Here is an 11,734-nt window from a genome sequence, read left to right as displayed (position 1 = left end):
GCACACGAGACATGTTTATTGACCGGATAGGTCAAGTCGCTAATTAACCAATCAAAATGCTGGATGGTGCCCACGTGTCTGAATTACCACAGCCATTTAAATATGTTAATGACAGTTCAGTGACCTCATGGTAAACGCAACACGGAAGAGATTTACCAATAATGTAGTGTGATCTTTTGGCTTTGATTTCCATGGGAAAACGGCATGATTTTTTTTTTTTTAAATCAAGAAATTATTTGTTTTGGAAAGATAAACTGAACATTTGAAGAAAAATTTAACAATGTTTACAGTGATAACAGCTCATTGTCGAAACAAAGTTTACCCATTCATGTTCTTCACTATAAAAATCATACTCTTGAATAGGCGTCCAGAATGATATAAATGTCCGAAAAATGTAGCCAAAATATTTTAAAAAAAACACGCCATTTCTTGGTCTCATTTTATTTTAAAAAGCAAACTGCCGTTTAACGACCAAGGGCGAATTTACGACAGAATCACGTACATTGTATAGACAGGATTCCTCTGATTGTAAGGTAACGTTACTGTAGTTCTGAGTGTGTGAAAAAATGACTGACCTCAATTAAGCGCCATTTGCAACAAAGTTGCCAAAATGTGACCTCAAATTAGTGCCAGACAGAAATGAATATGTATCAAAGTGGCGCCTATATGAGGTATTTATACGGTAATTAGCTTTTGAAAAATTAATTGGTCTGGCAAAAATAAATATCTAGATCTTACCTTCATACCAGGTTCCTGTTCTAACAATGGCCGACAGTAAACTGGAACAGGAACTCCTACCATACTCTTGCCACCATCAGTCTGTGTGATGGGTTTACTACTACTAGGAGGCACTTTAGCAGGCAAGCTCCAACCGTATGCCTGAACACGGCCATCATCTTTTTTCACATGTGCTTTGACTTTACGATATTGTTCACGTTTCTCTTTAATTCTCTGTGCACTATCAGTTCTATCAAAAAAAATAATCCCATTAACCTTCCTGATTACATGATACCATGTGGCTGTATTTTCATGGTCATGTACCATACACACATCAGGAAAAAGCTATATGGCCTTCTACACACAGGTTCCCATGAAAGTCATAACCACATATCCAAAATATTTATACGTGTTCACAAGGGGCAATGACCTGCTTTATATTCTGTTGATCAATCTAATCATAAGCAAGTGTTGGCAATTAAATGTACTCACCCGTCAGCCTCTAGGAAATCAAACACCTTGGATCTATCACTGCCAAATGCTTGAGTGGTACGTTTCTTAGGTGCCGGTGACACCTGTGATGTGGGAGCGTTGAATTTCACATTTACTGGTGGGTAGGGTTTTTTACTCGGTGCATTGGATGAACTGAATAAATTACTGAAACTGAAAATGTGATAAATACATTTGAAAGTAGTATCTTGATTGTATAAATTAGAGCCATACAAACATTTCCACTGAAATAAAATTTTATGCATTCAGAGTTTGCTTTATTTGGAAATAGTCCTGGCATGATGAAAATTTAAATATACAAAATATACTAAAATTAGGATCGTAGTCCAGATAATTTAACTGTTTATATAGTGAAGGGGTAACAAAAAAACACAAACAAAACAAAACAATACACGCTTCAAATTGTACTTACAATTTCCAAATGGTTGATTTATTTTTTTTGGTTTCCAGTGATGGATGTTCTCTGGAAGCTCGTATCATCTCAGTCCACCTTACAGCTTCCTGTAACTCCATAAGTCGCTCTTTATACTGATTTCTCTCCATCAAAACTCTGGCCATCTCAACACGTGTAAACCGCTTTCTTTGCGCCATGGGAACATCCTCATCCTCCTCCACCATCTTAATCTTCTCATTCTCTTCCTTAGCTCTAAGGATAATTATTGCAAAAAATGTAAACACATTTCTACTATAGGTATCAGCAGAAGATGACATTCTACAGTTTCCTAGCACTACATAATTTTATACGAGACAGTATCACTGCAAGCAGAGATCAAGACTGAGTAGGATTCAAAAAGATTGGAAGCAATTAATTCACATAGAGGCTGACGCATAAATAAACAAGTAAACAAGTAATTGCATTACACATCCCCAAATTATCAAATGTAAGTCACTGTATGATAATTTTTTTCGATTTTTACTGGAATATCTTAAATGGAACAATTTTAAAGCATTCAGTTAATGTGAAACATATAAATGCTTCAAATAATTGTAGAGATTGTTCATAAAGAATGACAAGAACTGGGTAATAAAATAACATGTACCAGCAAATGACAATATGTGATGTCTGTCAGAGCACTGCTGAGATATCTGAACAGGAACAACAGGACATGGGTCAATCTATAAATCCTCATTTCAAGCTACACATGAATATAAACTAATAACATAAACATATCGCAGAAAATACTCCCATTTAGGTAGAGAAAGGTGATATCACTGACTTTTTGATTTCATCTTCAAGTTCTGTAATTCTAAGATTCAATCTTCCTTTTACAGTCTGTAACTGTTGGATCTCCTCTTTCATCATGTCCATTTCACCAGAAAGTTCATCAACCCTTGCTATCAAGTCATCTTTTACAATGTTCAATGCATGTCTGAAATACAAAAAATAGTTTTAATTGTAAGGCTGCAATATTTCCCATGTTCCACACAGAGGGCAGTATATTTGAAGTTTACCCATAATAGTTTGCAAGAAGCAATACATCAGTTCAGTGCACTTGTTTATTTTAACACAAAAACACAATGATCTAACCTGAACTGGCATTTAAATTATTAGTTATTGGGAGGATCAGAAAATAGAGTAACTACGTATCAATTATGTCTAATTGTACAAATTTGAATAAAGTATCATAGACAATAAATGTATGACGGCTAATTACCATTACAACTTACTTAGTGGCTCTCAGCTCTGAATTTTCTAAAATAAGGTTTTCAACTTCTTTTCCCATTCCTGTGCAAAAATAATAACAAAGCCATGCAAATTATATAAACATAGAATGTGTGATATGTTAGCATGCACACCCATTGTCCACAAATACAAACCCAATATTACAAGGTACAAGCTTTAAAGAACAAGATGTACAAAGTTATGCCACAAAGAAGAGGTATTTGCAAAACTTTATTATGCTTGCAGGCAACAACCAATCTTTTCTTTGCTTACTTTGGTCTGCCATCACCACATTGATACAAAGTCTGCAAACTACCAATATATGTAATCAAACACATAATGCACAAGAAATTCTGAAATTTGTAATCCTTGTCTAAAAAACTTCAATTTTGAAATTATTGATCTTTTAATGCAATGACTCCAGTCAACCATATTGATGGCAATGCAAAGCACACCCACTGATGAAAACATACACACTGATTAACAAAACACATTGCTACAAGCACTATACAGTATCAATACATATACTCATCAATAGGACATATTGTCACAGTAACACCACACACTGATTCAGATATGAAGCTTACCAAAGAAGTTATCACTAGTTGGTGTGACTATGGTTGCCATGGAAACACGAGAGCAAGAAAAGTTAAAGACGATGGTAAAATTAGTTAATAAGAATGAAATAGTGCAGCAATATTTAAAAAGACTTAAGTCATTATCTGCTCCATGTTTACCCAAAATGTAGTCATTGGGACAAGGTTAGGAATCACTATCTGCTTCGAGAGTTGACTAACAGATCAAGGGACTTGATGAGCAGTGATAACAATGTCAGGGGTATGCACAAAGCTGTAGAAAGCTGAATGATATCATTGCTCAGGAAATATATTATGCTAGTGCAACCACTTACAAGTGGTTGACTGAAAGTTCTACTGTTTCTACTGCTCTACTCTGAATGTTACTAAAATGAGTGTTGCGATATCAAAGATCAATTCCTTTTTAATTTCCTGTCAGTTTCCTTGCCAATGGTATAATAAGAGGATCCAAACAAGTGAATAGATTTTGAGATGAAGGTCAATCTGCAAAGAAAACAGCCATCTTGTATGGAATGATCAATATTTTTGTAATATTTCATCATGATCTACATGTCAATACATTTCATCAAATAAGAAACATCGAATACTAATTACCAATGTTCTGCTTCTCTTTTACAATTTAAGAATTTCATGGAAATTAAGAAATCTTTGATAAAACAAAACCCAAACCCATCAAATGTTCAATAAGTATGATATAGAATGCATTGTGAATTGTTCAATACCTTATTACCACATAATTATTCATACAATGTAGTATGTGTACAATTTAACACTACATCCCATCTAGATACCACTAATACTATATGCCTGCTACAGTGACATTTGCTATATTTTCTGATTTATTCTACAGTTTGCAGATTAGGATATTTATTCCAATGTTGAAATTATTGAGAAGACAAGATTAATCAAGTACAATAGCAGATAGAGTGTGCTGAGTTGAATACTATAGCAAAAATTTAAAAACCAAGGCTACCACTATCTTCTGTATAATGATAAACATGGCAACTCAAATTTAAACCAGGAACCAAAGCAACACAAAAAAGTCACCTACAGCTGAAATAAATGTGCGTGACAAGATAATGCCATGAGTGAAAAAAAAAAAACTAAAAACAAACATCCATACCAAACAGACTAGGAATTATATCATCAGACTCAGAATCTGGTAACAGTGCATGATGGGTAAATGAAACAAGAATAAGGTAAATTGCATTGTTAATAAAATATGAAGAAAATCAGACATGCAGTTACAATACGAAATATTATAATGATGTGCAATTCAAATCTGGTTGGATATCTAACCCATTTGTCACAAATATATCTAAATGTTTGGTGAAAAAAATGTCATGGTGATTGTTAAACTGAAATAAATTAAGTACAACTATGAAATGTGATGCTTTATTAGAAAGACAGCAATATGTATCATTATGATATCAAAGTAATATTACTAACCAGAATATTCAGCTGGGTCTGTGTTATGGCAGAAAGCAGGATATAATTATAGAGTTAGAATAAGTTGCATTAGTTGAAAATAATGAGTTACAGAAATGTAAACATGCACGCATACATCATAAAATATTCAAGTTCAGGAGGTATGTAAATGTGTTGAAACGGACATAGTGCGAGTGGTTAGTGCTAGTAGCACTAATCCGAAAAACTACTAGATCTAGTGCTAAAATGGCATTAGATCTAGTGCTAAAATGTACATAGTGCGAGTGGCATTGATATCGCGTTGTCAACGACGTCAAGGCATCCCGTAATTCTCTGAAAATAAATTAATATTTACGTAAAATTGTTGTATCTTTCATTCATTGGAAATGTGCTACAGTGGGAAAATTGAGAATGTCATTGCCCACGTTTGTCATATTAGACCTTTGGAACAACGCGATCGGCCGGGAAACTAGCTGAAACAGTGAAACTGCAGGTTGAACTTCGCAATTTTTACAAATTGTGAATAGATATACTGTATGAAATGGTATTGTGGGGAAGTTTGTGTTTTCAACTTTGGCGAATGGAAACTTTATGTAAATGGTGGAATTCAGCGTTGATTTGTTTTTAAATCGCTGATGTGCCGTTTTATTTCTGGTCGGCACCACACATAATGAAAATAGATCTTCGAAAATGAAATTATGATGCCATATGTGAACTAAATAAAAAAATTGGTATACTCCTAGTCTAAGTCCCGGGTCCCTGTGAAGCTCGGTGGATTTTGTGTGTACTGCGACCTGTGAATGGGCATATACATATTCACGCAATCCTGTTGTTACATTGTATCATGGAGGTACTAGGAATATGATGTAACCTTGCCGATTTTTTTGATTTTTTAACGTGACCATATTATATATGTCTAGACACTTTCTCTGTAATAATATTTGTTAGGAGTCCTTAGGATTTTTTGTTGTAGACTCTCAAAATCTTGTTCTTGTTACAGTTGTTAATAATTAAAACATGTGAAGTAACAAGTTCGTCTGTTGAATTTCCGGTTGTGAAACCCTCCACAGCTAAACAAACCCAGCGTATGGTCGCGTTAAAAAAAAATGGGACCAAGAAATCTTCCGGGGCGATTTTTCGGCAGTTTTTAAATTTATTTTTTAAAATATTTTGTCGTAATTTATCGAACATTTCAATCATTCCTGACGTCTATATCAGTCTATTTAAGTTTTTATTCAAGAGCGTGTTTAATTGTGACTAGCGTAAGCTCCGTTTTCTATTGTCTTTGGTTTGGACAAAGAGCTGTTATCACTGTAAACAATGTTAAATTATTCTTCTTATGCTAAGTTCATCTTTGAAAACAACTATTTTTTATTTTAAAAAAATCATGCCATTTTCCCATCAACATCCAAGCCAAAAGAGCGTACTACAACATCGACAAATCTTTTCCGATTTGTGATTTGAACGCGTTGGCATCATCCAGCATTTTGATTGGTGATTTGACCTATTAGCTCAATTCATGCAAGAGAAACATGGCGGATACACTACTGCACCAAGCATTTATATGCGATCGGAATCATTTGCTTACAATGAAACTAAGTTGAATTTTATTTGAATTTCATAACAATCAACGTTTTTGAAACGTAGCATGTCCGGATGGAGCATCTGTGATCGCTTGCTGCTACGCAATGCAGTTGTGTTCGTTTTTATTAGAAACGTCGTTTAAAATATACTTTTGTTACCAATAAAATAAAGACAAATGTAAATTTGAAAAATGACACTGGGCGACACTTTAATGACATTTCAGGTGGTCTACTTTTTAATTCAGCAAGAATTATTAATTATTGTTAATTCTGCAATAGTTTCTTTCGTCTTGGGTGGCCCAACTGACGGCGTAGAAAGTCTGTGTAGTTGGATACAATGAAAATGTCCCCCCAAAATATTTGATAATTATTTTTTGAAATTTTGAACCCCAAATAAGCGCCCACCAGCCGTGATATCCCCAGGGCGATTTTTCGGGATGGGCGAATTTACGGCAGAATCCGGTATTATATAAAGAAAGTATTATTATGAACATCTCGCGGATATTGCCATGGTTTTATACTGTTTGTAGTTTGCATATGAAATGGATGCCCCTCCTATTATTCGACGTCGTTAACAATGCAATAACAATGCCACTCGCACTGTGCACATTTTAGCACTAGATCTAGTAGCATTTTAGCGCTAGATCTAGTGGCATTTTAGCGCAAGATCTAGTGGCATTTTAGCGCTAGATCTAGTGGCATTTTAGTGCTAGATCTAGTGGCATTTTAGCGCTAGATCTAGTGGCATTTTAGCGCTAGATCTAGTGGCATTTTAGCACTAGATCTAGTGGCATTTTAGCGCTAGATCTAGTACTTTTTCGGATTAGTGCTACTAGCACTAACCACTCGCGCTACACCCATTTCGACACATTTACATACATGAGTTCAGATGAAAATATGCATAATAATAATTTTTTAGGTTTTTGTCAACATAAAATCATATTTTATTAAAAACACTTATTGCAATTTGAAAAAAAAAATAAATAAATAAATAAAAACGCACACTCTCATCTATTTTAAAAAACAATTTGACTAAAACCTTATTATTCATATTCTAGGTCTAACAACATGATGTATTGCAATGAATTGAGTTCATTTGGAACTGTACATGTTGTACATGTCTTGACATATTGCCATGCATGATAGTCTTTTTACAATTTCGTTTTAAAACAAGAACTCTTTAATTTTCAATTTAACACCACAATAACGTGGATAATATCAATATGTAAAAATACATTACTGCTTTCATAAATGTATAATTCAACATATTAATATAATTATATTAATTTCCTTCTGCTGTGTCATGTCCCTAAACGACTCAGTCTATGTGTGGAAGAGAGGGGGTGTCAGTGGACACAGTCTATGTGTGGAAGAGAGGGTGTGTCAGTGGACACAGTCTATGTGTGGAAGAGGGGGTGTCAGTGGACACAGTCTATGTGTGGAAGAGAGGGTGTGTCAGTGGACACAGTCTATGTGTGGAAGAGAGGGTGTGTCAGTGGACACAGTCTATGTGTGGAAGAGAGGGTGTGTCAGTGGACACAGTCTATGTGTGGAAGAGAGGGTGTGTCAGTGGACACAGTCTATGTGTGGAAGAGAGGGTGTGTCAGTGGACACAGTCTATGTGTGGAAGAGAGGGTGTGTCAGTGGACACAGTCTATGTGTGGAAGAGAGGGGGTGTCAGTGGACACAGTCTATGTGTGGAAGAGAGGGTGTGTCAGTGGACACAGTCTATGTGTGGAAGAGAGGGGGTGTCAGTGGACACAGTCTATGTGTGGAAGAGAGGGGGTGTCAGTGGACACAGTCTATGTGTGGAAGAGAGGAGGTGTCAGTGGACACAGTCTATATGTGGAAGAGAGGGGGTGTCAGTGGACACAGTCTATGTGTGGAAGAGAGGGTGTGTCAGTGGACACAGTCTATGTGTGGAAGAGAGGGTGTGTCAGTGGACACAGTCTATGTGTGGAAGAGAGGGGGTGTCAGTGGACACAGTCTATGTGTGGAAGAGAGGGTGTGTCAGTGGACACAGTCTATGTGTGGAAGAGAGGGTGTGTCAGTGGACACAGTCTATGTGTGGAAGAGAGGGGGTGTCAGTGGACACAGTCTATGTGTGGAAGAGAGGGTGTGTCAGTGGACACAGTCTATGTGTGGAAGAGAGGGGGTGTCAGTGGACACAGTCTATGTGTGGAAGAGAGGGGGTGTCAGTGGACACAGTCTATGTGTGGAAGAGAGGAGGTGTCAGTGGACACAGTCTATATGTGGAAGAGAGGGGGTGTCAGTGGACACAGTCTATGTGTGGAAGAGAGGGTGTGTCAGTGGACACAGTCTATGTGTGGAAGAGAGGGTGTGTCAGTGGACACAGTCTATGTGTGGAAGAGAGGGTGTGTCAGTGGACACAGTCTATGTGTGGAAGAGAGGGGGTGTCAGTGGACACAGTCTATGTGTGGAAGAGAGGGGGTGTCAGTGGACACAGTCTATGTGTGGAAGAGAGGGGGTGTCAGTGGACACAGTCTATGTGTGGAAGAGAGGGTGTGTCAGTGGACACAGTCTATGTGTGGAAGAGAGGGGGTGTCAGTGGACACAGTCTATGTGTGGAAGAGAGGAGGTGTCAGTGGACACAGTCTATGTGTGGAAGAGAGGGGGTGTCAGTGGACACAGTCTATGTGTGGAAGAGAGGGGGTGTCAGTGGACACAGTCTATGTGTGGAAGAGAGGAGGTGTCAGTGGACACAGTCTATGTGTGGAAGAGAGGGGGTGTCAGTGGACACAGTCTATGTGTGGAAGAGAGGGGGTGTCAGTGGACACAGTCTATGTGTGGAAGAGAGGGGGTGTCAGTGTCCAGACACAATCAATCATGACAGTACTTAATAGAGCATGACACTATCAATTGTTGCCTACCTGTAATGTCCGCACCATCATCAAGGTCTCCGACAACATCAGGATCTTGTAAAGCTAACTCACTAAGTATAGAATCATGACCACGTTTAGATAAACTGACCAATGAAATGAAATGAAAGCCAAAGAATAGACACGTAAACTACACATATATTACTACACTTAAACCTGCTAGCAGCTTTTCAATCTTCCAGTCAGGAAATTTATTACATTTAAGTTATTTTGGAAATGTAATGTAATATTCCATATACTGTAAGGTTAGATGAGCTGCTACTAGGCGGTGAAAACAGACAATTATAAATACTTTTTATCTAATCCTACATTAAAACAAAGAATGTGACAGCTATACTACAAATTGAAAACAGACTCATGTTCTATTGTACCTGGTATGTCATATTTTGACGCAAATTGAACAGAGAATGGAATGTGAACTACATAGTGTCTTACATTCTAGCAATTGTGGGTGCTATCTCTCTACAAACACCATATTAACTCTATTAGGATCACACACGCTTATAAAAATATATTTTTTTTTCAATCCAGGATACAATTTTTGTTTTGAATGTGCTTCTATAGGAAATACGCTTGTGCATATGCAATACAGTAAATATGGTATGCAGTTTTAATATCAAGTCATAGAATCAATCTTTTGAGAGAGTACACACACAATGCAGCACACCATCACAATTTAACCACCAGTTGTATTCCCACAAATTATTAAGAAATCAATTTGCTCAGCATTTCTGCTGAACCAAATAGACAAAATTTGAGATTGTTCACTGGTTTCTGACAAAAGTGCAGATTATACTGATCATGATCACAAAATACAAAACAAGTTATTTAACAGGAAGGTGATTCAAGTTCACAAAACGATAAAGATTTGTAGAGTGAACTAACATTGATAAAGAAAGATAGTACTCAACAATGGAATCATAGATAGTTACCATATGTGTCTAATAGTTACTATATCTAACAGGGATGTGTGAACCACTTAACACCTTAAAAGTTGTGGAATAGTTATTGTACATGTACATTATGAAACACTTTCAGAATATTTTGAAGCATAATATTATGTCCAAAACTAGCAGCCTGTCGGCTGAGATAGCTCTGCTGTTATCAATGCACATTTCAATTAAAACACTGAAGATATCATCAGAAAATAGTATTAAAGTAATCAGACTTACTTATTTGAAAATATAACTTTTATCAAAAATATTCATTAAAATTAGATAATTGAAGAACAAAATCATCACGAAATGAACAAATCTGAGAGAGTTCTACCTGTAGTACCTATGTAGTATATATAATATCACTTTTTACCAAAACTGACAAAAATATTCATGAAAATTAGAGAATTGAAGATATCATCACGAAATGAAAAAATCTGAGAGAGGTCCACATGTAGTAAATAGATATGTAATATAAAAGCAATTGGACTTTCGGTTTTTAACAAGAAGTCAAAAACATCACTTTTTACCAAAAATGACAAAAATATTCATCAAAATTAGAGAATTAAAGATATCATCACAAAATGAACAAATCTGAGAGAGGTCTACCAAAGGTACCTACATACCAAGTATCAAAGCATTTGGGCTAGCGGTTTTCAAGAAATAGCATTTTTGACTAAAAATGACAAAAATATTCGCTATAAATAAGACAATTTAACATATCTATACGAAATGAACAAATCTGAGAGAGAACCACCCAAGGTACTTTCCTAGAAAGTTTCACAGTTTGTGATTTTTAAGTAGAAGTCGACGACGGTGCCGCCGGACAATCAGTAATACTATAAGCTCCGCTTGACTTAGTCGACAGCAGAGCTAAAAAAGTAGTGTTCAAATGTGTGTTCATTCAATTTTAATAGTTGATAATACTTTAATGGACTAAAGATTACTTATTCTTATAAAGAATAAGTCTGATATCCATTTTGAATTTTCAAATATACATTCAGGCTGAGTCTCTTACTACATATTACTTGGGAAAGCGCATATCAATGAGAACAGATTGTCCTTTCTTGTCCTACTCACCGCCTTGGTTGTACAGTTTCATTAGATTCTGGAGATGTGGCACCATACAATTCAGGAGTACTTGACACTATGTCGGCAGCCTCTGTACTGACTGCACTGAAATCCTGACTGGGGGTAGTTACTGTAATGTCACAAAGCAAAGAAGAAAGGTGTGATTTTGATTTTGTATTCTCATAACCTCTTTGATCATACGTAATGTTGGGAACTGATTCAATCCAATAACTTGATCATATGAATAATCTTTTACAAACTATTGTATTTGTAACATTCTGATCTTAAATGCAATGCATTATGGGAGAGACATTCCCATTGTAAAATAAAG

The 11,734-nt window shown here is 36.2% G+C and overlaps 1 protein-coding gene across 13 annotated transcripts in view; it reads right to left on the bottom strand.

The window, feature by feature from the left end:
• The window catches only part of LOC100374908 (C-Jun-amino-terminal kinase-interacting protein 4-like), a 90,342-nt gene that overhangs the window by 31,694 nt on the left and 46,914 nt on the right, over positions 1-11,734 (bottom strand). For 5 of the 13 annotated variants that reach the window (XM_085498105.1, XM_085498107.1, XM_085498111.1 and 2 more), the window contains exons 6-15: positions 11,413-11,533; positions 9,389-9,483; positions 4,936-4,953; positions 4,610-4,645; positions 3,478-3,504; positions 2,896-2,953; positions 2,445-2,597; positions 1,640-1,873; positions 1,210-1,380; positions 739-967 (exon numbers count right to left, since the gene is read on the bottom strand). In XM_085498105.1, the coding sequence (XP_085354231.1) occupies positions 739-967; positions 1,210-1,380; positions 1,640-1,873; positions 2,445-2,597; positions 2,896-2,953; positions 3,478-3,504; positions 4,610-4,645; positions 4,936-4,953; positions 9,389-9,483; positions 11,413-11,533 (1,142 nt within the window). The remainder of the gene's footprint in view (positions 1-738; positions 968-1,209; positions 1,381-1,639; positions 1,874-2,444; positions 2,598-2,895; positions 2,954-3,477; positions 3,505-4,609; positions 4,646-4,935; positions 4,954-9,388; positions 9,484-11,412; positions 11,534-11,734) is intronic. The other 8 variants (XM_085498115.1, XM_085498116.1, XM_085498108.1 and 5 more) reach the window with 7 other exon arrangements.

This window comes from Saccoglossus kowalevskii, chromosome 4 (assembly GCF_978046115.1).
Source record: "Saccoglossus kowalevskii chromosome 4, keSacKowa6.1, whole genome shotgun sequence".
Taxonomy (NCBI): Eukaryota; Metazoa; Hemichordata; class Enteropneusta; family Harrimaniidae; genus Saccoglossus; species Saccoglossus kowalevskii.
The sequence above is the reverse complement of the archived record's forward strand: the minus strand, read 5'-3'. Positions and strand labels throughout refer to the sequence as shown.